Source organism: Podarcis gaigeae (genome assembly GCF_964106915.1).
Source record: "Podarcis gaigeae genome assembly, chromosome: 2".
Classification (NCBI taxonomy): domain Eukaryota; kingdom Metazoa; phylum Chordata; class Lepidosauria; order Squamata; family Lacertidae; genus Podarcis; species Podarcis gaigeae.
This window is the reverse complement of record NC_139679.1, coordinates 83,513,081-83,540,616: the sequence shown is the minus strand read 5'-3', so window position 1 is coordinate 83,540,616 and position 27,536 is coordinate 83,513,081. Positions and strand designations below refer to the sequence as shown.

Genomic DNA, 27,536 nt, shown 5'->3' with positions numbered 1-27,536 from the left:
CTTGTGAGGGCTCTAGAGGCTAGACCTACAATAGAAAGATAAAATACACACTTATATCCTTGCTTTGCTGATGATTTATGCAGTTTCACCCTGTGTGGTTTCTTGGCTTTAGAATCAAAGCAAGCTTTTGACTACAATGTGTTTCAGATCAGAGCACCTTCTTTTATGAGTTGCCTGAATGCAAAGAAGCAGTATCCTTGTTTAGAAAACAAGGATGGGGAGTCCACATTTTTTTTTTTTTTGGTTATACAGTTATATGTGGGCATGTTCCAGTAAAATTTAGACCAAAAGCTGTCCCAGCTCCTTGTGCCAGCACTGTTCTTTTTCCTCTGTTGCTCTTGTAATGCACTTTATACTTTCAAATATTGCATACTAACACTTTTTTTCTTTCAAAATTAGGACACAAAAATAGCTTCACTAGAACGTAATATCAGAGACCTTGAAGATGAAATACAGATGTTGAAGACTAATGGAGTTCTGAACACAGAAGATCGAGAAGAAGAAATCAAACAAATAGAAGTTTACAAGAGTCACTCAAAGTTCATGAAAAACAAGGTATATTCTTCTAATCAAGTGAGAGCACTATTTCAGTTCAGATTTTCTGAGGGTGGTGGTAATTTTACTGTCAACACTTGATCCAAAGAGGGTGGTGCTAAGAAAACCTTCCTAAAAAGTACGATAACTTTCAGGAGGTATATGTTATCATTGGTAATTTACCTTAGTGAGAGAAGTTTCCATGTTATATTCTGTGCGCATAGGCAACCTGAGTTAGAGCCATGTCACACAAGCGTGAAAAACTTGTTCTAGTTTGAGGGCATTCTTTGGGCCAAAACATATTAAATTGCTGCAGAAAGAGGAAGTGCTTTTGTCCTCCTTACTAAAAATCAAGTATTCCTGTTATCAGTTCTCTGCCATCTCACCATGCACCAGAAAAAGCAGCTGTGGGATTGAAGACAATTGAGAGCTTGCATAATTCTACATGTGGCACATATATTCATTTGATGTGGACAATGGTAGGAATATTAGAAAAGTGTAACTCTTCTACACAGGTTAAGAATCCACTGGACTATAAAGACAACAAGTCAACATCAGCTAAGTCTGCTGAGTCACCTCTGAAATATTAGGCAGTCACAATTAAGGTAATGAGCTAAGGAAAAATATGTTTGATTTGCTTTACCTTCAGAGCAGTACTCCTCCAGAAAGCCACCACATGTTCGGGGTGATGTATAAATAGATTGGAGTTTTAGAAAAGTAAAGCGGAAGTTACAATGATTTTGAGAGGGTGGGATGCAATAGATTCCTCTGCTCTTAAAGGGCAGATGGTTGAGCATACCATTGTTTTGTCACAGCCGTCTGATCAACTTTTTGATAATCATGCTACATTCTGATGAAAGTCTGTTTAACCTGTGTCAACAGCCCTGTCCTTCCTCTGACAATTGAGATTTGCAGCAAAAGATACTACTTCTGCCATTCATCACAGGACCTTTCAAGGTGGAAAAAATATTTATATGGCTGTCAGCAAGGAGATCTTATTATATCCCATCTGTCGGACCTGAGATTGCTGATAAGGAACTGTGATAAATATAAGTCCTGAATGATGGCAAACAGGAGAACAAGGCCCCATTCACAGGCAACAACTCTAGGTGTTATAATGCTCTTTGGAGGAAACAAGATTAGATTTAAAGAGTATCTACATATATTTTAATTTAAATGAAAAAGGCACACATGACTGCTAAAAGCAGACAATTGTGGAAGGTTGATTATTTTTCTTGAAGTCTATGCTTTAAAAAGCAAAGTTTAAAGTTGCTCAGCACAAACACACGCACATAACACGATTTATTTGCCTTTATTTTGGTAGGCATTTATCCACTCCTAAGTGAGGGGCTCCTAAGCTAGTAGCCAAAACTTTCAAAAAGAAAAAAGGTTATAATTTTAAATAATGTATATGTAATAGGAAATGGGACAGGCACAAAGCTTAATTTGTTTGAATTGGGAATTGGATCCTGAGCCAAAACAAGACAGCCTCCAAGCACATTAGAATCATAGAATTGTAGAATTGGAAGGGGTCCCAAAGGTCATCCAGTCCAATCACCTGTAATGCAGGAATCTCAGCTAAAGTATCCATGACAGATGCCCACCCAACCTCTGCTTAAAAACCTCCAATGAAGGAGAGTCCACAACCTCCTGAGGGAGCCCATTTCTCTGCTGAACAACTCTTACTGTCAGAAAGTTATTCCTGATGTTTAGTTGGAATCTCCTTTCTTGTAACATGAATCCATTGGTTCGAGTCCTACCCTGTGGAGCAGGAAGAAACAAGCTTGCTCCATCTTCCATGTGACAGCCCTCGAGATTTTTTAAGATGGCTGTCTTATCTCCGCTCAGTCTCCTCTTTTCTAGGCTAAACATACCTAGCTCTTTCAACCATTCTTCATCAGGCTTCATCTCCAGACCCTTGATCATCTTGGTTGCTCTCCTCTGCACATGTACCAGCTTGTCAGTATCCTTAAATTGTGGCGCCCAGAACTATTCCAGGTGTGGTCTGACCAAGGCAGTACCAAGCGGTACTATTACTTCTCTTGATCTGGACACTATAGTTCTGTTGATGCAGCCTAGAATAGGTTTCTGCATCACACTGTTGACTCATGTTAAGCCTGTGATATACTAAGACCCCTAAATCCTTTTCATGCACTGCTGGTAAGCCAGGAGACCCCTATCTTATATTTGTGCATCTGGTTCTTCCTGCCTAAGTGCAGAACCTTACATTTGTTCCTACTGAAATTCATTTTGCTGGCTTGGGCCCAGTTCTTCAATCTGTTAAGGTCATTTTGAATCCTGATTGTCTTTTTGGCATTTGTTACCCTTCCCAGTTTGGTGTCATCTGCAAATTTGATCCCCACATTTTGTTCATCCAAGTAGTTTATAAAGACTTTGAACAACAGTGGGCCCAGGACAGAACCCTGTGGCACCCCACTTGTCACTTTTCTCCAGGATGATGAGGAACCATTAATGAGCACTCTCTGGGTTTGGTCAGTCAGTCCACTTAACAGTTACCTCATCCAGCTCACATTTTTCCAGCTTCCTCACAAGAATATCATGGAGGACTTTGTCAAAAGCCTTACTGAAATCAAGATACACAAGCATCCCCCTGATCCCTGATCTACCAATATTGTAACTTAATCAAGAGAGAGAGAGAGAGAGATTCATCTGGCATGACTTGTTTTTGAGAAACCCATGCTGGGTCTTAGTAATCACAGCACCCTTTTGTAAGTTCTCACAGACCTACTGTTGAATTATCTGTTCTAGGACCTTTCCTGGTATCAGTGTCAAGCTCACTGGTCAGTAGTTACCTGGGTCTTCTTTCCCCCCCTTTTTGAAGATGGGGACATTTGCCTGCCTCCAGTCTGCAGGGACTTCACATGTTCTCCAATAATTCTCAAAGATTATAGACTGAGATTGCAAGCTCCTTTAGTACCCTTTGGTGCAACTCATCAGGCCCTGGAAATTTAAATTCAAGTAAAGGAGCTAGCTGTTCCTTTACCACCTGTTTTTCTGCTTTGGCAATATCCTGCTTTATTGTGGTCAAGGCACACACTCCTAATAAAAATGACTGTCCATTCAGCATGAGAACATCTTTTGATTGGTCTTTTCACCATCATCATGTAGCCAGATTTCAGTCTGCAAGCTGACACTGAACTGGAAAAAGAGGAATTTTTATTTTACAGTGGTACCTCGGGTTATAAACACCTCGGGTTACAAACACTTAGGCTTATAGACTCCGCTAACCTGGAAGTAGTACCTCGGGTTAAAAACTTTGCCCCAGGATGAGAACAGAAATTGTGTGGCGGCGGCAGCGGGAGGCCCCATTAGCTAAAGTGGTACCTCAGATTAACAACGATTTCAGGTTAAGAACGAACCTCTGGAACGAATTAAGTTCGTAACCAGAGGTTCCACTGTATTTTATTTTTTATTTTGCCAGCCCAAACCCAGTCTTTCCCCTAAGAAATATGAGATACTTTGCTGTATAAAAAGAGGTCCAGCCTTATGTCTTGTTTCAATCATTAAATAGTTCACCAGAGAAGATCTAGTTATTTTTTGCAAATCATGTAGCTGGAGTTGCTTGCTAGTGAGTAGAATACATAGCATATCTATAACCCAAATGACACCATGCTCTTTGACTGATTGTTTATCGGGTGTTCCTTGTATGATGGATAAAATTGTGAAGATCTTTCAGTAGAGATTTGGTTCTGGGATAGCCATATGGGACTCATATAAAACACATGCTGTTCTGCATATTGGCTTCAACTTGACATTGTACTGTGTGGAATTTCACTCACCTTATTTTGATATTTTGGTTTTGGCTATATATCTGCTCTTACTGGTGGCTTTATGGCAAATACATGGAAGATGTTTGCCATTCTTCCAAAAAGATCTTTAAAAAATTAACATGCTCTTGAGTAAGTTGAATATTATGTTTTAATTTTGTCCTTGAATGGGTTTTCTTCTAAACTCCTCTCTTATTTGCATTGAGGTAATGCATAATTTGCTATTCTTTCTTCCTTTGCTTAGCTTGCAATCCTTTTAGATTCCTTTTAGATTGTAGTTTAGACCAGCCATATTTGGCTTAAAGTCTCCATAGAATACCAGCCAATTTTCAGTGCTTACTATATTATAAATGCTCATTATTATAATAAAAGGTGGCCAGAAAATGGTTCAGTTAAAACAGGGATGGTGAACCTGTAGCCGCCCCTCCCAATATGTTGTTGGACTCCGTCAGCCCCAGCCAGCATGGCCAAAGGTCAGAGATTATGGGACACAGGTTCCCTATTCCTGAATTAGAATAACAAATCTAATGGAGAAAGAGGAGTTTGCATTCTTCTTTAAATATTCCACATGTGCAAGTATTTGTAATTGTGTAAGATGCCTTTTGGATTTGATTCTACAGGAATTGATATCATATGGGGAAATGAAACAAAGCAGAGTGGGACATGCAAGAAATATTTTCTTGCAACATGTGACTCTGCAGTATTATAGCTGATAAATGTACTTTTATTAATCTGGAGCATGTGGGCCGAGCATTGTAAACTTGTGATCAAAATCCAGGTTTTATTGGCTGCTACTCCAGTTTTAAATCTTTCTTTCTCCTCTTCTGTACTGTAGTTATGGGATAAACCAAAACCCACCATTGGAGAAGGTGGCTTAGTGCTTATGGGATGAATCCATGGCAAAGTGGCTTTCATGACATGATGTAACGTTTAGACAGCACATGTGGCTCGCAATCACCGACATTTCTGTCCAAAGCTTGTCCAACAATATCAATCACAGAAATGTACTTTATATTGCATATGTAGATAAATGTTACTATCCGAACTCAGGAAGCAAAGTGGTTTGGGAACTGCTGGATTAAATTGTTGTGCTTAGTACTAGTACTACTACTAATACATATATATGTATTATCTGCAGATTGACCAGTTGAAGCAGGAGCTTTCAAAGAAAGAATCAGAACTTCTTGCCTTACAAACTAAGCTTGAAACCCTTAGCAATCAGAATTCAGATTGCAAGCAACACATTGAAGTGCTTAAAGAGTCACTTACTGCCAAAGAACAGAGAGCTGCCATACTTCAGACAGAGGTAAGGTATTTTATTAGCATCTAATGCAATATAAATGTTTAGTTAATGGAGTGTGTCAGAATTAAGAATGATATATTGGTTACAAATCTGTGCAGAGGACAAAACTTGACCTTTGAAAAATTTGTTACGAAGTAGTACACTAGCTTGCGCTATTAGCTGATGCCAGCCCAGCCCTGTAATACTTGTGTACGGTCTTCTGGATTTGATAGCAGGTGGCCCTTTGCTGGAATGGGAAGGTTCTAGCAGGAAACCCAAACTAAGTGTATGCATTTAGAATTTAATCCCCCTCTTTGCTGCCAGTATTCTGTTCAGTTGTTCCATTTATCTCTTTTATAAGGCTGTCTTAGTTGTGCATTTTGACTTGGCACACAGTTTAGACGAATATACACATTTGTATAAAGAAAATAATCACTTGACTGTCAGGAAAAAATGTGTGAAGGGAGCACTGCAGATCTCTGCAAGTTAGAGCCAAATGATACGTTATGTGGGAGATATGTGCAGTTACTCCTGAGTTTTTAAAAATAGCAGTGAAGCTAATACGGGATGGTGAGGTGAAAGAGCTCTGAATTTTTTGTGGGATCGGGGTTGCTTATTGTCCTGCTCTCTGTGTCCACAATCCAAAGTGTGTGTGTGTGGGGGGGATAGGTGGAACTCATCAGTTTTCATACCAAAGGGTGGAAAAGCAACATAGAGAAGGCAGTTTTGAAAAGAAAAATGCCCCCACAATCAAATTTGGAACTCCTCACGGCTGTATTAAAGCCTTAAAAATGCACAACTGTTAGTAGTGTGCATTCCCTCTCATTTGGCCCTTATAATCCCACCTGATAAAATGAACGCATCAGTATTTAACCCATTTTTAAATATCTGAAGAATATTTGCATGCACACGAAAGAAGAAGTATCTGAAGAAGTGTGCATGCACACGAAAGCTCATACCAAGAACTAACTTAGTTGGTCTTTAAGGTGCTACTGGAAGGAATTTTTTTTGTTTTGACTATGGCAGACCAACACGGCTACCTATCTGTAACTAACCCATTTTTAGTTTTTCCTAAGTGGGTGAAGGAGAATGTTCTGTTGCGTATTGTGTATAATACTACATCCTCTTTCAAATAAAGGAATAGTAAATAAAATCTAGAGATTATAAATCTACCATCACTGGAGAATAATATCCATAATTCAAAATGCAGGTTTATTTTTAACTTCATAATAAAGGCAAAAGAGAAGTGAGCTTTCAAGGTTGCCTTATCTTTAAGCCTGCAGTATTTAAATTGCTATGCTTTAAGGGGACCCTGTGATCCTCCAGAGATCGCTGGACTCTTTTCTCAGTCCTTGCCAGCATGGCTGGTGATCAGGGTGATGGGAGCTGGAAGTCCTTCAACATCTGGAGGGCCCATCCCTGCTTTAAACTTTAAAGTTTGAAGCCTTTTGTGAAGATTCATATGATATGAAAGCAGTTGCTTGTGGAATGCAAGAAATGGAAGGCAGATTAGGTAGAATTTTGGTCATAGACTACCATAACAAAAGATTGGGAATACTCTGATGGATGCTGTCTTTCAGCAATCAAGTTGCTATTGAGAATGAGGAACAACCAGTATGGAAATGAAAGCAAATTGTTTGCAGAGCAATAGGGGAAGGAGGATGTATCTTAATTCATTATTCAAGTCAGGGCCTGGCATTCTGCCTAGCAGAAAGGATGTGTATAACTATTACCGGTAACTCCTGATACAAAGGGTTAAATGATAAGATGAGAATGGTCCTGTGGAACGCCCTCCCACCAGATGCTAAAGAAATAAACAACTATCTGACATTTAGAAGACATCTGAAGGCAGCCCTGTTTAGGGAAGTTTTTAATGGCTGATGTTTTAATGTATTTTAATATTTTGTTGAAAGCCGCATCAGATGGGTGGGGTATAAATATATTATTATTATTACTGGATGTGGTAAATCACACCCTATTTTGGTGGTTTGGACAGATGATACACCTTTGAACTCCACAATTACATTAAACAAAATTGTGTTTTTGAGCCACATGTTCTTTAAAAACAACTTTTATCCAGTTAATTAATGGTTGCCATTAATCTGATTTGAAGTGATATTATAATGAAATGATTTTAGAATGTTGTATCATTTTACTGTTGTTAGTTACTGCTCTGAGCCCGGCTTCGGCTGGCGAGGGCGGGATATAAATAAAATTTTATTATTATTATTGTTTATTATATGCCTTTGTTCTCAAAGGGCTGTTTGCTTCAGCAAAAGCTTCCATGAATGGAAGGGGAAGAGATTTTTTTCACATCCTCCCTTTCTCCTGTGGCCTCTATCCCATAGCACCTGCCATGATGTTCCAGAGGTCTTCCACGCCTCTCAAGCAGATTTTAGTGGAGAAGCAAAGGGGACTTAGAGTGAATTTGTGACTCTTCCCATTCCATTTAAAGATCCCTCAGTTGGATCAACAGCCTTCCATAAGTGAAGGAACACAATTGGATGAGACACAGTGTTGCTTAACTCATAACAAGAATTATTGCAGTGTTAACAACATTATATTATATTGATTATAATTCATAATATTTTTATAATAATCCTGTTATTATGATAACCAAGCCTAGTGCAAAAGTTTGTAGTCTACGCACAGCAACTTATATTACATTTTGAACAATTTAAGTCACACTTAAGTAATTAAATGACCTGATAAATTGATGTAGCTTTGAAGCACAGCATGCTCCTTTATGCGCTCCATGGAGGGCTAGGTGATTGCCATCCTATGCTTTGAAGTAAGTCGTGTGAGACTAATGATTTTATCAGACAGCATCACAAAGAGCTTTCTTTATTTTCTATCTTTAAGACTTCTTTGTAAAAGGAAATGGAGAAAGTTTCTTAATGATGTCCACTTCTTGCAGGAAGCAGTTTGGTTAAAATTAGCTGTAATTGTTCATGTGCAAGAGCTTTTTGGCAGCAGAACTGAATACATTAAAGGCACCTTTTTCTGAGGGATCAGATGGAAATGAGAGCCTCTATATGCCTAATAGGTTAATAGGACACTTAGGCTTAATTCACTAGTGCTTATTTCAGAGGAGAGTAGAACTCCAGCATAACCAAGTACATGGCTGAACCTAGTGTGTTTCTAGAGGAATTTCTTGGTTTTCTGAATCTTTATTAGTAAGTGATCATAAATCTCAGAGAAGGAGCCTGTTTTGTTGTCTGTAAAATAATTTTGCACCATCTCTTTTGCCACATGAAGCAATGGATACATTTTCAGAAGCAAAATTCACCTTTGAATCAGCATATTTTAATTTTATTCCCTGTGTTTTTCATTTATGAATATTTTGGTTTTAAATAACCTGCATAAAGAAGGTTTGCCCTGAGCTGACCTGAGTGGGCTATAAATTATTTCAGGTTTGCCTTTGATAAACAGCTATCATGGAAAAAACACTATAGATAAAGCATTCACAGCATCTGATGTTATTTCTTAAATACAACAGAATCTGTGAAATGCCTCCACTGAAAGGTACTGTAAGTCGCAAAGTGTTGAATATTTGATATTCATGCATGTGTGAATCATCTCTAAGGCATGGAGGCTGATGAGGACATTATACCTCTTGTTCCTCTCCTCATGATATGCTTATAAAACCCACATCCCCTGCAGCAAACTGAAAATCAACCATACGCACTATACGCTTTTGAGTACCGTATATTCCTCTGTATAAAAGTGTTGATGTTAATTATAATTTAAATCAATATTTATTTTAGTTTGTAGTGATGCTGATTTTGCCAAGATCATTGGTATTGCTAATTAGTTACCTCTCCCCCATCTATAGGGACGCGGGTGGCGCTGTGGGTAAAACCTCAGCGCCTAGGACTTGCTGATTGCATGGTTGGCGGTTCGAATCCCCGCAGCGGGGTGAGCTCCCGTCGTTCGGTCCCAGCTCCTGCCCACCTAGCAGTTTGAAAGCACAATTAAGTGCAAGTAGATAAATAGGTACCGCTTTCTAGCGGGAAGGTAAACGGCGTTCCATGTGCTGCTCTGGTGCTGGTTCACCGGAGCAGCTTCGTCATGCTGGCCACGTGACCCGGAAGTGTCTGCGGACAGCACTGGCTCCCGGCCTCTAGAGTGAGATGAGCGCACAACCCTAGAGTCTGTCAAGACTGGCCCGTACAGGCAGGGATACCTTTACCTTTACCTTACCTCCATCTAAAATCCAAGCTTTTGTACTGAAGCAAATACCATACATTTTGAAACATAATCCCACTCAATATGTCCATAGGTGACATATTGAGGCTCAAAGGAAGATCTTTTACTAGTGAAAAGGATTATTCAGAAGCATAGACTTAAATGATGTGTTTTCATGGAGTCGTCTGATATACACTCAACTATGTACCTGGAATGACTTTGATTGAACCTGTAGGTTGCCTATTATATATCAAGGCTGTACTAGACAGACAAATACCAGTCATGCTGTTGTCATGACAACTTCCTCATATTTTCTTTTCATTGCAATCTTGCCGTTCCCACTACATGTGTGACATCTGTCACTTTTGAGAGAAAGGGAGAGAAAGTTAATTACAGGCATGCTTGTGACTGAATGAAGGAAGGTGCAAGGCAGTAAATTCACGTGGAAGAGAGGGGGATGAACTGTGAAGTCAAAAGCATGCTGATTTATTCCATAGAAAGACATGGCTTAATGATAAGGAAATCCTACCTCTAGAAACAGAAGTAAAATGACTGTTTTGAATTAACTGCAGCTCAGCTTGTGACGTGCACCTTGGTAGCCTTTGAGAGCACTATGAGAGTACTATATACATTACTGTATAAATTGTCTTAAGTGGTAAGCTACAGTAAGTCAACTATGAGAGTTAGCCATGGTCTATGGAAACATAATTATACCTAGGAGTTGGACTCTGCTCCTGTTTGCAACCTTCAAGAAAGCTTGAAAAATATAAGACATGAAAAGTTGAAAATCCGCTACTCTACCAATAATTTGTTTATTTAATTAAAAATGTATGTATGATGTTAGCCACTCTGAGCCTGGCTTTGGCTGGGGAGGGCAAGGTACAAATAAAATTGATGATGATGATTTAAAATCACCAAGGACCAGGTGCGCAGCCTGGGAGTCATTTTGGACTCACAGCTGTTCATGGAGGCGCAGGTCAATTCTGTATCCAGGGCAGCTGTCTACCAGCTCCACCTGGTTGAGGCTGAGACCCTACCTGCCCGCAGACTGTCTCGCCAGAGTGGTGCATGCTCTAGTTATCTCCCGCTTGGACTACTGCAATGTGCTCTACGTGGGGCTACCTTTGAATGTGACCCGGAAACTACAACTAATCCAGAATGCAGCATCTAGACTGGTGACTGGGAGCGGCCACTGAGACCACAGAACACCGGTCTTGAAAGACCTGCATTGGCTCCCAGTACGTTTCTGAGCACAATTCAAAGTGTTGGTGTTGACCTTTAAAGCCCTAAACGGCCTTGGTTCAGTATATCTGAAGGAGCGTCTCCACCCCCATCATTCTGCCCAGACGCTGAGGTCCATCGCCAAGGGCCTTCTGGCGGTTCCCTCATTGCGAGAAGTGAGGCTACAGGGAACCAGGCAGAGGGCCTTCTCGGTAGTGGCGCCCGCCCTGTGGAACGCCCTCCCATCAGATGTCAAAGAGATAAACAACTACCTGACATACAGAAGACATCTGAAGGGAAGTTTTTAATGTGTGACATTTTAGTGTGTTTGTGGTCTTTGTTGGAAGCCGCCCAGAGTGGGGAAACTCAGCCAGAAGGACGGGGTACAAATTAATAATAATAATAATAATAATAATAATAATAATAATAATAATTATTTAATCAGTACATAGTGGGGAAATTTTCCCCATGTTGATAGGGAAATTTAGAAATGGAGACAATTCGGAAACCAAAACAATGTACAGTAAAAGCAGTCCACAGTATCTAGAACAATGGATATTGGATTTCTTACTGCAATTGATTTCCTACTGCCTCTGGGGCTGGTCTGGAAGCCCCTAGCTGGTGTAGAATATAGCAGTGATGATGCTGAGGGAAGCAGAAAGCATGTGACACCTCTGCTAAAACATCTACACCGGCTGCCCATATCCTACTGGGCTTGGTTCAAGGTGGTCTGGTGCAATTACCACACACAGATGACTTTCTGCTTAAGCTCCAAGAGAAAGGTTGTAGGATACTGACAGAATGTGTTACACACACACAATTAGTTTTCTCAAAGGATTGATTGGAAATTATTTCTTTACTCAAGTTTATTGAAGTTTCATCTTCCATTTTTTTCATAGATCAAATATATTTTTCCAGCCAGATACTCCTAGTTAATTAATTGATACCCCAAACACTTATTTTGCCCCAGGCCCCTCAAAATAAAATCCCAAAGTTTTTTCTTACTTCATCCTGTAAAAGTCTCCTCCAGCTCCTCCTTTCTTCTGCATCAAGCTTTTAAAAAGCAAGACAAGAGCAACCCCTCATCCAAAAATTCAAAACTTATGTGTTTATATATATTGCCCTCAGGGTGGCAGTTTGTCTAATAATAATAATAATTTATTCTTTATACCCCACCCATCTGGCTGGGTTTCCCCTGCCACTCTGGGTGGATCCCAACAGAATGTTAAAAGCACAATAAAATGTCAAACATTAAAAACTTCCCTAAACAGTGTTGCCTTCATATTGTGTGTCTGGTTAAGGGATCTTCAACTGCCTGAGAAACACACTTCTTCCCAACCATAGTAGGCACATGTTCCCTGTCCTGCACTGCATCTTGACTATTGGCCTTGGAACAAAGCTTCAGTGTGCTTTCTTTTGATCCTAGTCACAGTTAATTTGTCTGACCATTTGCAACTGTCACTCGAGCAAACAAAGGGCTGGCTCAGATGGCCTCACAGAGGTGTGGTTTGCTTCCGTGAATCACATGTTTGTAGTCTTGGTTCAATGCTGTGGAAACTTCTACATTGGATTCCTATGGGTGTCAGGTGGGATTATGTAGTAAGTGGTTACTCCAGGGGCCTTCCCCTCAGGAGAAGTACCATTATCAGGTGATTTCAATGTGATCTGGCTAATGGTATGGAATGCTAATTTAAATGTTTATGCAGTTGTGTGAGTCTAGGAATGTATGAAATGCCTCCCCACCACATAATTCACACTTCCCGAACCAATAAACTAACTGAAAAGCAGCTACCCTACCCTTCAAAATGTTCACTTCCCTGAACATTTTATAATGCTGTTTTCAAACCAAAAGGTGTGCTCAAAAATATGCACCAATTAATTAATTAATTTTATATCCTTTCCCTTCTCCCCAAAGGAACCCAGGGAGGTAAATAACAAATGATAAAACAATGCAGCATGTTAAAACCATGATGAAATTCTTAAACATTGATCATATTGTTTTCCTTTAAAAATAACAGCAAGTAAGGATGTCAGGAGTTGACAAATCTTCTTCCAAGATGGATGTCAAATCTAATGTGTTACTGTAGCAATTTTTTTGAGTAAGCATACACCAGAGAACTTCTATTTCATCCTTTAAGCTATCCATCTTCTTGTCTCAACAACTGTTTAGTTAGAAGGATCTCTTCTTTAGTATAAGCTACTTGCAGGACAACGTGCATTTTACATTTTTTGCAATTGCAGCGTACAAGAACATAATTGAATACTGGATGCAAAATTTAGCAGCCTGGGAACCTTGGGCTTTATTAATTTTATTTTCTATCTAGCTTAGAGACCTTATGGTTTTGTAGACATAGAACAGGCACTGAAACATTGGCTTTGAATGTGAGAAACCCAGGTTGGAATTCCTGTACAGTCATGAAAGAAACTGGGTACCCATGGACAACCTCTGTCTACTTTACCTTTCATGAGTTTTGTGAGATAAAACACCAATCTGAATTTTTGCAGAATTTGTTGTTTAGTTGTTTAGTTGTGTCCGACTCTTCGTGACCCCATGGACCAGAGCACGCTAGGCACTCCTTTCTTCCACTGCCTCCCGCAGTTTGGTCAAACTCATGCTGGTAGCTTCAAGAACACTGTCCAACCATCTCGTCCTCTGTCGTCCCCTTCTCCTTGTGCCCTCCATCTTTCCCAACATCAGGGTCTTTTCCAGGGAGTCTTCTCTTCTCATGAGGTGGCCAAAGTATTGGAGCCTCAGCTTCACGATCTGTCCTTCCATTGAGCACTCAGGGCTGATTTCCTTAAAAATGGATAGGTTTGATCTTCTTGCAATCCATGGGACTCTCAAGAGTCTCCTTCAGCACCATAATTCAAAAGCATCAATTCTTCGGCGATCAGCCTTCTTGATGGTCCAGCTCTCACTTTCATACATCACTACTGGGAAAACCATGGCTTTAACTATACGGACCTTTGTTGGCAAAGTGATGTCTCTGCTTTTTAAGATGCTGTCTAGGTTTGTCATTGCTTTTCTCCCAAGAAGAAGGTGTCTTTTAATTTCGTGGCTGCTGTCACCATCTGCAGTGATCATGGAGCCCAAGAAAGTAAAATTTCTCACTGCCTCCATTTCTTCCCCTTCTATTTGCCAGGAGGTGATGGGACCAGTGGCCATGATCTTAGGTTTTTTTTTGATGTTGAGCTTCAGACCATATTTTGCACTCTCCTCTTTCACCCTCATTCAAAGGTTCTTTAATTCCTCCTCACTTTCTGCCATCAAGGTTGTGTCATCTGGATATCTGAGGTTGTTGATATTTCTTTTGCAGATATTTCTTTTGATATTTCTATTTTGCAGAATGGATTGATGTAAATAGAAGAAATAAACAATTCATTGTTTTTTTTCATGATGTGGTTTATTTGTTGTTGAGAATATATGAGTGAGAGAAGCAATGTGCATCTTCCCAATCTAAATTTCTCAAGGTGCTATTTACTATGGGGAAATTCAAGGGTGTGTGTCATGGCTGGATTCCACTGTTAAATGTGCACCCCACTGCAATACAAATGGAAGCTAGGTGGGATTTAGATTGGAGAAACTCTGCAAGGGCAGCAGTAAATGTCCCTAGTCACATCACCACTTCCACAATCAATAAACAGTCCTCCACCATTTCACAGAGGGAAAACAACAACAATAGATCAATTGCTGTTCTCCTGGGGCATTGTTGTTTGGCCCCTAGGCACATTTGAATGCAATATTAAAAGCTCTAGTGAGATTTGTAATTAGTATAGAATTCTTTATTTTGTACTTGTGCCAACACAGAGAGTTTTGGGGGGAGTTGAATCAAACTGAGCTATGTGAATATATCAACAGTTACTGTGTACTTCAAAAGAGGAAAAATGAGTAAAGGCAAAGAGTACTTTTCGGATATGGATAAGCTACTTTACTACTTCTCTATGACGAGCTGGAGTTGTTTCGTTAGGCAGCCTCAAGGCTCTAGTAAATGGAATAGCTGGCACTGACATACGGGAACAATTTTCTTAGATTTTAGTTGCTGCAGGGAGGAATTTCAGTTGTTGAACATGGTAAGCCATGAAAGTTGTGGTTGTGTACTTGAGAAGAAGTTGTACTAATCTGCTACTGTGCACGGTAACACCTTATTAAAGATACTGTATTTGTTAAAGCAGTGTTTGTTGAAAGGAGACACAAGTTAATGAGCAGCCTCTTTATTAAAATAATAGTTTTATTACAAATGAACAGTATAGAAATTCTTCAAAGGCAAAGTCTTAATTAACCCTTACTGAATCTGTTCTATAAGGAATTATCAAGTCTCCTTGAAATGTGGGCTAATTTTGTTTGTAGTATGGAAAGAATTAGTTTGTAACAAAATAATTGATTCAACATTGGCCACTTTGATATTTTCTTCTGCAATATGTTGCCCATCCTCATTGTATAAGATTTATCAAATACCTCTCTTTTATCTATTAATAACTCTCTATTGAAATTCTAGTAAGAGCCGAATCTAAATATTTTGTTCAACGCCTGAATATGAAAACACTGTCCAAGTGGCTAGATCAGTTAGTTAGAGTGTGGTGCGGATAACTCCAAGGTTGCAAGTTTGATCCCTGTATGGGACAGCTGCATATTTCTGCATTAGATGATCCTCAGGGTCCTTTCCAACTCTACAAATCTATGAATCTATGACATACCTATGAAATGACTGCATGCTCATTTTTATTCAAAGAGCTTCAATGAGTAAAAAAATTAAAACATTTAACAGAGCATCACAGAGTGTTTCCCACTCTGCACTTCTTCCCTGTCATTTATTCCACTTGAACATGGGTGGATGAATATTTTTGATAGGAAGTATAGGGACAGATCCACAAGTGTCCCCTTCCAGTGGTAGAAAACTTTTACAATTTGAGCATCCAGTCTACATTTTGCTGTACCAAGGAAGCAGTTCACATGTGTCCCCTGCCTCTCACCAGATACCCCTGGACTGCATTTCCCCCTATGCTTGCCTGTCTCATTATAAGGCTGGCAGTAGCAAGATGTGTGCTCATATACAGTTACCATACTTGACTGGGGTAATCTGCAACCCATGGGCCAGTGATACACTGAGAAGATAATTTTCCCTCATCTCTGTCTCTGAAGCGTATGCCAGTGTCTTAGGAGCACAACAGCTGCTCTGTATCCATAAAAGCCACTTTGTGTTTTCCCCTCCTGCCCTGTTTTACAAGATCAGCTATACTGAGGATCAGTAGCAAAATGGGAAAGATTAAGCAGCTTACGTAGAAAACAGCCTTGGATCATGTTCATAATTTATTTGAAGATAAAACCTTACCTGAAGAAAACAGTTGCAAACATATGTTTATGTTGAAGCAGTTTTGCATTATTATTATTTGCTCATAAACATACATTACCAGGACAACTTATTCTCTTTTTTTTGTACCCTGCCTCACACCAAATGCTTGAATTTGATAACAGTGTTTTGAAGTTATGTAACACCCAAGCACGCCACCCCCACCCAAAATAATCTGCTATATGGGGATCTGTAGAATCCTGGGTGTCTATAAATACTGTATTTTTCGCTCTCCAGGCTCCAGCGAAAGCTTGCATTTGCTCCACAGGACACACACACATTTCCCCTTCATTTTTGGAGGGGAAAAAGTGTGTCCTATAGAATGAAAAATTTGGTACGTAGCACCAGAGCTTCTCTATTTTTCCCTTTCCTTTCCAATCAGTTTCTGACTCTGCTCTAAAAGATTTCAGGAGTGAATCACAGAATCTTAGAATTGTAGAGTTGGACCCTGAGGGTAATCTAGTTCAGCCACCTGCAATGCAGGAATCTCAACTAGATCATACATGACAGACGGCCATCCAACCTCTGCTTAAAAACTTCCAAGGAAGGGGAGTCCACCATGTCTTGTGGGAGTCTGTTCCACTGTCAAACAGCTCTTCCTGTCAGAAAGTTATTCCTGATGTTTAGTTTGAATCTCCTTTCTTGTAACTTGAATCCATTTGTTTGGGTCCTAGACTCTGGAGCAGGAGAAAACAAGTTTGCTCCATCCTCCATGTGGCAACCCTTTAGATATTTGAATATGGTTATCAGCTCTCCTCTTTGACTCCTCAAGGGCTGTGAAGGGATGAAATAACTTTGTGCATACTGCTTTAAACCCTGCCACTCCCTTTCTCTATGAAATACATTAATTGTTGATAAAATATAGCAACCCTCTTCCAAACTGCTTAATGGCAGCCATCAAAAGCCAATTAACATTGAATATGCTTATGTGGTTCTGTTTTCAGTATCATTAGGTGTGCATTATCATGATTATGCAATAATTATATGTTAATGATACTGGATACTGAATACATGGGTACCTCTGGTTACCAACTTAATTCATTCCGGAGGTCCGTTTGTAACCCGAAACCGCTCGTAATATGAGGCATACTTTCGCTAATGGTGCCTCCTGCTGCCGCCATGCTGCCGGTGCACGACTTCTGCTCACATCCCAGGGCAAAGTTCACAACAAAGGGGATCTACTTCCGGGTTAGCGGAGCTCATAACTCACAGTGTTCATATAGAGGACGGTACATAACACAAGGTTCCACTGTACTGAGCTGGGGAAAGCGAGGCAGGTTCCTTCGCTGCGCCTGGTGGGCTGAGGTGAGGTGTGGTCCCTGCCCCTTGCCGCCCTTCCCTCACTCACCCACACAGGCTGGGCAGGAAAGGTGTGTGCTGCTGTCCGAGGGCCTTCAGTCTCTCCTCAGGTGAAAGGTCAGCCAGTCAGTCCTGCGTGATGAAGCTTTGACCTCCCCTCCCTAACTACACTATTGTGGGGAAGTGCCCCACATCTGCCTCTGCTGCAGCCCTCACAGCATTGGCAGTGGCAGAGATTCAGCTTGCACTTCCCTCGCCATGAAACGGGTGGCAGGGCTCACAGCCCAGGGGAACTCAGACCTATGCACCTGGAGAGGTGGTGCCAGGTGAGGAACCTAGGGAACGGAGCGGGCAGGGGTAATAATAATAATAATAATAATAATAATAATAATAATAATAATAATTATTTATTATTTGTACTCCGCCCATCTGGCTGGGTTTCCCAAGCCACTCTGGGCGGCTTCCAACAAAGATGAAAAATACACTAAAATGTCACATATTAAAAACTTCCCTGAACAGGGCTGCCTTCAGATGTCTTCTGAATGTCAGGTAGTTGTTTATTGCTTTGACATCTGATGGGAGGGCGTTCCACAGGGCGGGCGCCAGTACCGAGAAGGCCCTCTGCCTGGTTCCCTGTAACTTGGCCTCTCGCAGTGAGGGAACTGCCAGAAGGCCCTCGTAGCTGGACCTCAGCGTCTGGGCAGAACGATGGGGGAGGAGACGCTCCTTCAGATATACTGGACCGAGGCCGTTTAGGGCTTTAAAGGTCAGCACCAACACTTGTGTCCACACTCCCTACCTCTCTCTAAGTACTCCACTGCACACACACACACACACACACACACACACTCTCTCACCCTGCCGCCCCCAAGCCGCAAGTCCTTGGCTAGTGACAACCTTGCTCTCTGGCAGGAAAAGAAGCGACTGCTTCCGCTTCTAGGGTACAGCTTTGGGGGCTCCCAGAACGCATATGCTTTTTTTCATCCCAAACAAAAAACCTCTGGACATTTTGACTTTTTAAAAACACCCCCCCCCCCCAAACTCTAGTTTTGTTCTTTGAATCCCAGATATGTCTAGGGAAATCTGGACATATGGCAACTCTATGTTGAGCGGTATCTGAATGTGTAAGTGTTCAGGCAATTTTTCAGAATCCAGGATATCACTAAGGCTATTTTGTTAGTGCCAAGCAGGGAAAACAGATAGACATTTTTTTTGTAGTACTTCTGACCGTTGCTTTTATTATGTAGCTATCTATACTTGAACAAATAAACAGTACCTAAATTTTAACAGCAAACACAATTCTAATAATTCTGACACATGTGGGCTTTTAAAAGTAGGTATTCCTGGTACTGGCTTAGCCTTATCGTCTCATCAAAGAGAGGCCATTAATCACAACCAAAGCTGTAACCTGAGGATGCCCTAGAAAATTATAAGAGTATGTTATCTGAGCAGGTTTATAGTGGACAGGTTTAGTCAGGAATGGAAAGAGGCATGTGTTTGCATTGTCTGGTATTATGATACTGCTTTTATTGAATATTTGTGGCATATATTTTGTCTGTCAGATTATTTAGCCTTTGACTGTAACCCAGTGCAAGACATTGAGGATGAGCTAAGAGTCCAAGCAAGTCAAGTAGTAGATACCCCTTGGGGTGGCCTATCATGTATTTAATTGCCAAGTGAAGTGTGTGGGCACCTGCCACGTGGACATACCTTAATAGATCTCTAGAAAGGTACTGCTGTCAATCAGGCATTGGCCACAGGTAGATTATTATGAAAGAACTGCTTCTTCACTTGGGTACCACAGATATAGATTTGCATTGTACCTGGATGTGAAAGAGACATATTTGCCTTGCCTATCCTGTGTTATTCCTGGTGAACATCATGGAGTATGAAATGGATATGCCATGTGGCCCATATTGGAGTGTTATTAATGAAAAATTAATAAAAATTGTTTGTTTTTTTTAAAAGAAAACAAGAGGTAGGAATGCCTATCTGCAGTAGTGGCATTGAGAAGTTGTTGCTGACAAGTTCCTTGGTGTGTAACCATAGCTTGCATTCAGCTCTCCATGACACTTGATGGCGCTCAACATGACAAACAAGTCTATTGCATGAAGTGCGAATTGGCCTTGACTCAAGGTTGTTTTACTTAATTTGAGGAGTACAGTGAGGAAAAAAACATTGGCCCAATACAGAAGGCTTGGGTTGAATCATCACAGCTTAAAACCAACAAAACTCCTCACTATGTATGGTGAAAGATTTAAAAAATGAATATGAGAGCTGAGAGCATTTTTAAACAAGGGTTGAAAACCTCCTGGACTTGATTGACTTGAATTAGCTTGATTGCCTTTTATCAATTGCAGCTGCTCTATTTAGCATAAAAATGCAAAACATCTAAAAATCATTTGCCTTGCAGCATAGTAGAAAGATGTTTTTGCTTAGTTTTAAAGATGTTTCAAATGTGTATTCTATACAGAATCTCTGAGACTAGATCCAGAACATATCTAGTTACAGAGAATTAGTACAAATTTTGTAAACTTTCAGAAAATTAATTGAAGAAAAAATGCTGCATTTTGAATGACATATTTAGGCATCTTTAAGCCTTTAAGTGTTGTAAATTCAGCAATTCAGAGATGTTTGTTACAGTGTCATAATTAAACATCTGTTTCTAAAGACTCAAATAAAAGTCTCCAGAACTTTTCACATAATGTACAATTAGTTTCACTTGGCTGAACACCGTCATGGTTCAAAGGAAAATCCAGAAGTCATGTAAAACTAATTTTCTGTCAAAATTAGAGGAAAGACTTTTAGCCCATTATGGTATATTGCAACCTGATTTTGAATATTTCAGGGAGAAAAACAATGCTCTGGAATGCCTAGTACTGAAGCTCAGGGGCATCCTTATCTCAGCTCCAGGGGCTGCTAAGAACTGCTGCCTCTCCCTCCTTGTTTTGTCTTGTTTTGTTTTTGCTATTTATGGGATGTAGTGTGCTAGCTTTGTCTTGATTGTCTAACTTGGGAAAAAGATAAGAAGCACAAGTTGGGCAAAAGATTCCTGCCTTCCAGGAGGCTGCACTAGAGCAGTGTTTTTCAACCTTTTTGGGGCAAAGGCACACTTGTTTCATGAAAAAAATCACGAGGCACACCACCATTAGAAAATGTTTAATATTTTTTTCTTTAATGGCAAACAAAAACATTGCGGACCATTCTCTGCTCAGCGGGGATCGATCCGCTGATCCCCGCTGAGCCGGCGGATGACAGCTCTGTCTCCGCACTGTGTGCGGAGAGGGAGATGTCAGAGCCCCACTGCTCTCTATGGGGAATCGGATGAGAGTGGACCGCCTGTTCACTCTCATCCGATCCCATTTGATCTGATCCCCACCCAGGACGGATGGAAAATAGGATGGACACAGTCCGGTACCCGCCTAGTGGGCGAAAATTTGACTTTTTTTTTAATCTTTCAAATTTTTCAATTTTTCCCACGGCACACCAGGCAACATCTCGCGGCACACTAGTGTGCCGCGGAACAGTGGTTGAAAAACACTGCACTAGAGGATCCTGGTGGTCCTTTCCAACTCTTCTGTGATTCTAAGTAACAGTTCTCGCATGGGCTTGTGACCAAAGAAAGTTTCCTTTGAAAACTAGGATATTTTCCTATGTATGCAGTGCAAGTGTAGAAAAACAGTGGGTGACATGGATTTTTAAGCCAACTAATGCGGATTGGGGGTTTAATGGTTCACAGCTCAAATACCAGGTTTTTCTAGATGCCTAATGGTTGCCAGTATTTATTGCTGTTTATTAGATGTGTTTCTTCCTACAAGAATTATTTCGTATCATGTTTATCACATTCTCCAGCCTGCCAATTGCAATTTTCTGTAATTTAAGTTAGCAGGGTGATATTTGCCAATGTCTAGAATCTAGATCCCTGCTACTCTTATGTAGTGAAAGCCACTGAAGTGACTACTTGTAGGCATAAATGTTAGCAGCTTCTCAGCATATCACCTTTAACTTTATCAAGTCCAGAAAACAGCTCTTCTGTTTTCTGTTTCAGTCTGTGATGATATTATGATACTGTTAAGTATATGATGATAAATGTAATTAAATTTGCATAGTGCAGGACCCCAGGCAGTTAATCTCTGGAAGACTTACTATTAAGACTCCTTCTGTATGCTAGCATTGTCCTGTTCTGTGAAATGAACCTTCAGTTTTGCAATCTTTTGGAAAGATTAGAGCAAGGAGCTGAAATTCACCCATGTGCAGAGTAATCTGTGTCTGGAAAAAAGATTATTCTGAGAATGCTTTCCATGAAAAGGAAAACAAAACAGGAATGGTATTTGTTTTGTTTCTATATATTCCACATTACTTTATTGGCAGATTTATAAGACTCTTGCGTTAATGTCACCTGTCAGTGACTGGGAAATAAGTTTTCATATCCAGGGACTTTTATGTCACCATTTTAGTAAATCTGCCTTCACATTGCATTTATTCCTGCTGTAAATAATTTGTCTCCTGATTATTTCCACAGTGCTGCATAGAGTCATTCACACTTATATTTATCTGTATATAAATCAGTTAAGGAGTGTAACACTACTAGTTCTATAGAAAGATGTATACAACTCTTGTGGTATATCAGTTTTCTAGACCCATTTCAATGGGTTTTAGACCCAATTGTGGCATGGATACCACCGTTGTTACCCTAATGGATGACCTATACTAGGAGTAAGACATGTGACCATGTTGGTTCTCATCGAACCTCTAAGTGTCTTTGATGTCATTGTCTATGGTACCCTCCTGTACTGGCTACATAAATGGGGTGTTATAAGGGTAGTTATAAGCTGGCACAGTACCAAAAGGTAGTTTTGGGAGATGATTATTCAGATTCATGGCATTGGAGTTACATCTTACGTCCCCTGATGGGGGGACGTACAGCTGGTTCTTCCTGCCTAAGTGCCGAACCTTACACGTGTCCCTATTAAAATTTGTTTTGCTAGTTTGGGCCCAGTTCTCCAATCTGTTAAGGCCATTTTGAATCCCATTTTGAAAGGGAATGTCAAGAAAGTCAAATACAAATATTTGTAGAAAGGTTGGAGATTATTCACAATAATAGAAACTCAACTAGAAATTATAGTGCAGATATGGAAAGACACCACAAAGTCCACGAGGATGCCATTGTGGTTAATGAGCATTGTCAAGGAAACGGTTAGAGGTAAGAAGACTTCCTTCAGAAAATGGAGGTTTTGCCCAAGGAAAACAGAAATGAACACACTTTTGCACATAGCAGCCATACAAAATACAAGCAGACAATAAGGGAGGAAGGGAGGGTAAAAGATTTGAGGACCATATCACTAAACCAACAATGACAAAAAATAAATGTTTCTAGTTTTGTTTTGGTTTGTTTTAACCCAGAGCATCCTTTGTAATCTGTGTGGAGGAAGAATGTGTTAACTCTTTTCTTTTCTGTTCTTTGCCAGTTCAAAATCTCTCTACTAAGATGCCCATATCTTTTCTGTGCAGCTCAGGGAGCTTGAATCTGAGCTGGCCAAGGACCATAGAGAAAAGAGTTAAGTAGTTTTTCTTCATGGGCTCTTGCTCCAGTCAGCCTTGCAACATGCCCAAGCTGCTTTGGGCAAGGTTTTATTTTATAATTGGGAAAAGTGTTTTCTTTTTCAAACTGCGCTAATTTAAAAAGAAGAAAGGAGCTGGTAAATATATAATGTTCAATAATTTTATGGCCACAGACATTCGCAGCATATAAACACACCACAAAACTGGCTATGGATCAGAAGCTGATTTTTTTTTTTTTAATGTGTAAAACAAACATGGTGAGATGATGGGGTTGAGGGAGGATGGACCAAGTGCTAAATTTGCTTCTGATTTTTTCCTCAGGAAAAATATAACCCTTAAAATGAATACATTCGTTGATACATTGCTTTGCAGGTTAAAGTGTAAAAAGTACATACAGTGGTACCTTGGGTTACATATGCTTCAGGTTACAGACTCCACTAACCCAGAAATAGTTCCTTGGGTTTAGAACTTTGCTTCAGGGTGAGAACAGAAATCATGCTCTAGCGGCGCAGCAGCAGCAGGAAGCCCCATTAGATAAACTGGTGCTTCAGGTTAAGAACAGTTTCAGGTTAAGAACAGACCTCCAGAACGAATCAAATTCTTAACCCGAGGTACCACTGTATATATTTAAACAGCAATTCTATTCTTAACGCTGTAATTGTATTCAGATTTTCTTGTGAGCAAGGCTGATTGAATACAGTGAGACTTTCTTCCAAGCTGCAGAACTTACTGCGGTAGTCAAGATCTGATAACTGCTGGTGTAGATAGATGGTATCCATGTGAGTGACAATTGTCATTCCTTGTATCCAGCCATAGACAAGAAGGCCAAGAGAAGAATTTCTGCCTTAGCACCGATAGCATATTTACATATGCTATCATGGCATGTGGAAAAACTCATAATCTTACTTGTGTGATACTATCTACATTCTTTTACGTGTCAGTAGATTTTATTGAGGAATATTGGAGTGTTCTGGAAGAACATAATGATTCCTGGCCCATGTCTTATTTTCAAGTGTGCCTTTTCCTTTATGGGTTTGGAACTAAACATTCGGTTGCCACTTCTTAGAGACAAGTGCAGCAGAATATTTTTCTAGAACTAGTGCAATTTCCTAAGAGCACAAGCTTGGCATTTATATTGTGCTTGCATGGTATGAAAAACACTGCAATTTTACTTTTTGTGAGGTAGTAACTCCAGGGGGGAAAGCAATTAGTTATTTTACCATCTGATTTTGCATCATACCAGTTGGAGAAAGATAACATGGACAATCCACTTTCTGTATTTTGAATTATTTAGGACCCACAATTGATTAACTGAATGCCTTCACAGCCATTACACTGCTGAGTAATGACCTAATTAGGTAACCTTTACTCAAAATGGAGCTTTTAATTAAATAATGAGAACATCTCATTATAGTATCATATTTCTGTCAAATATAGAATTCAGGCTCAGAGTATAAGTGAGCATACGTAGGTTGCATAATGTGGGGCAGCCATATGTAAAATGCCGTACTGTACTAATTCAATAAGTTATCTAGTAACACATTGGTATTGGTCAGAAGGTGAAAAAACAAAGTAGTATCGGTGAAACTCTTCCAAATTTCTCTCTTAGTTTCATCTGAGGGCACTTTCAGATGGTTCATATTTTTAAACTAACTACTTAATACCCAGCTTTCTTCCATCATGAAAGGTGGCATACACAAGGTTCTTAAATTTTCCAGTAAGTGTCTGGACCCACAACTGCCTAGAATCAGCATAGTTGCTGCATTATGTGCCTTCATACCATTCCTACTTCTCCGTCTCATGGTTGAAACCACCATGCAGTAAGTCCACTATGGAGTGGAGCCATTCTGATGCAGTGGATAGAGAGCTATGTTCTCAGTCACGAATCTTCCTCTCTTGCTGTAGCTTGTATGATTCAGCTTTTGCAGCAAGATCCTCCTTGATTAATCTCGTTTGATATTTTGTTGGGACAGCATGGGTATCACCCCCTTGAAGGGATGTTCCTTTGCTCATCCACAAGGGTTTTTGTTAACACCTGCATGGAGACCGCAACAAAAAGAGGCTTAAAGGGCAAAAAGAAGAAGTATCCCCCCCCAGGTATTATGTGTCAATCAAGCCTCCTAACAGACCCTTCAATGTCATATAGATCTCTGATATACTACACCAGGGGTCAGCAACCTTTTTTCAGCAGGGGGCCGGTCCACTGTCCCTCAGACCTTGTGGGGGGCCAGACTATATTTCAGGGAAAAAATAAAAATTCCTATGACCCACAAATAACCCAGAGATGCATTTTAAATAAAAGGACACATTCTACTCTTGTAAAAACACACTGATTCCTGGACCATCCGCGGGCTGGATTTAGAAGGCAGCTCTGATGCTTCTTAGTTTTTTATCCTTTGCATCAGTAGTTTTCTTTTTAGGAATCTAGGCATGTATCTACTCATTATGTGTGTTGGTTCTGCAACACATTAGCAACAAAAGGTGTTGCTGATTGCAGGGAGTTTATGCAGGAAACGTTAGTAGCCAGCAATACATTCTATTGCTTCTTGTTATATGGAAAATTGGAATTGCTTTTGCAGTTTATAAACATAATGCTGACACGTGACATCTATTTTAAAAGCTTACTATGATTTTGTAATATTTTCTGAAAGATTAGGACCTGGGAGTTTTGCCCAAAGTACAAAACTATCACCTTTTTTGCATGCATGCAGGAAAATTATGTAAAGACTCTCGGTTTGTACTTTTTCCTGTATATATCTTATGGTCACACTAAGTCATCAGGTTTAGTTCTCAAAAAGCAGAGTATTTTTGGATGACTCTTTTCTTTGGCAATTTCCTGTTCTCCATTCATGTTTATCTTTGACAATTTTCACCTGTCAGTTCCCATTTCTTCAGGCCTGCTAGTTTGTTACGTTTATCAGTTGTGAAACTGAAGATCCAGCTGGCACATCTCAGCTGAGTGATTCACTTCTTTGGCTGCAAACATTTCTGATCTTTTGATAACCCTTGCTCACTTCTTCAGCTCACTTCTTTTGAGAACCTTTTGCTCAGGATAGCTGGCTGTCAGGTTTTTATAGCTGGCTGGCACCAGACGCTGCCTTTCCTTTGTATCTCGAGTTGGAAGCAGCTGTTTAGCTGTTATCAGTAGACAATATTGCCAGTGGCTGAGTTCATTTTGGGATAAATGTAGAGTATTGTACAAGGACCACAACATCACAAGAAAGCTAGCTTTAAAACGAAGCAGAAATAGAGATATGCACTGCTTATGTTCACTACAGGCGCAAGGATGCTTTCACCATCTGCCTGCTGTCGGCATCTGGGGAGCATCTTTGAAAACGCTTTCAAATTTCTCTTATTTTTTGTTGGATATTCTTGCTTGCAAAGCTGAGTGAAACATTTTAATTTGGCATAAAGACAGTTATTTGATGTGCTTGTCTCAAAAGGTAGAAGTTAGTGGAGATTGTGTTTTCCCCTTGGCTAGCACAACAGTCAGCTGATATTTGCAGTTGCTAGGACATGCTTTTGTCCCATAAACTTACAACCTCAGTCTCAATTTTGCCCCCCCCCCCCAATCATTTTGGTGTTAATTTATTACACTATATATTGTTAATCTTTATAAACAGTTCAGGGCAGTGTATATGTCATCCAAGGTTGATTGGATGCTCTTGTGGGGGAAGGTTATTCATGGCTCCCCAGTTCTCCCCAGTTAAAGCTGTTGCTTCTGGCACATTTATTTTCAAAGGGCAAGTAGAAGCTGCTTTCACTATATGCACACAAAAGCTCTCAAAACGCTGAAGGTTTTTTATAAGAACAATAAAACACTCTGGAAACTTAAAAAAAACCCAAAAAACCACTTGGGAGGTTTGTAGTCCTGTCCCCCCACCAGATTTACAAGACCAAGTTTATACTTTGGCACAAAACCCCTCAATATAACTGCACCATTTAGGAATCCAGCGTTTTAAGAGTGCCAGGAACAGGTACGTAGTACTGTAAAATAATGTAGTACCCAAGATGACCCTTGTGTACATGAATGTTTGGGAAATTAGATACAAATGATAATGTTTTATTGGGCAATGAAATACAGTCAAGAGTGTCTGTTTCCTTTCATCGTCAGCAGCTTCTACAATCCTGAGCCCTGACATTTGTTCCAGCATGTCCCTGAAATTAACATGATTGGGTGTGTGTTTAGACATTGCAAGTGATGGTCTGAATTGTCGTATCACATTGCTCTCATGCAAAATTCAGAACTTCATCTCCAACTGTTTGCTGACCTCACTTTTAGCAGTGTCTTGGAACAGGGCTGAAGTCAATCCT

General features: G+C 40.1%; 1 protein-coding gene across 12 annotated transcripts in view; it reads left to right on the top strand.

Moving 5' to 3' along the window:
- ERC2 (ELKS/RAB6-interacting/CAST family member 2) overlaps nt 1–27,536 on the top strand; it is a 505,832-nt gene that overhangs the window by 141,495 nt on the left and 336,801 nt on the right. For all 12 annotated transcript variants that reach the window (XM_083727002.1, XM_083727012.1, XM_083727004.1 and 9 more), the window contains 2 exons: nt 400–555; nt 5,461–5,628. In XM_083727002.1, the coding sequence (XP_083583128.1) occupies nt 400–555; nt 5,461–5,628 (324 nt within the window). The remainder of the gene's footprint in view (nt 1–399; nt 556–5,460; nt 5,629–27,536) is intronic.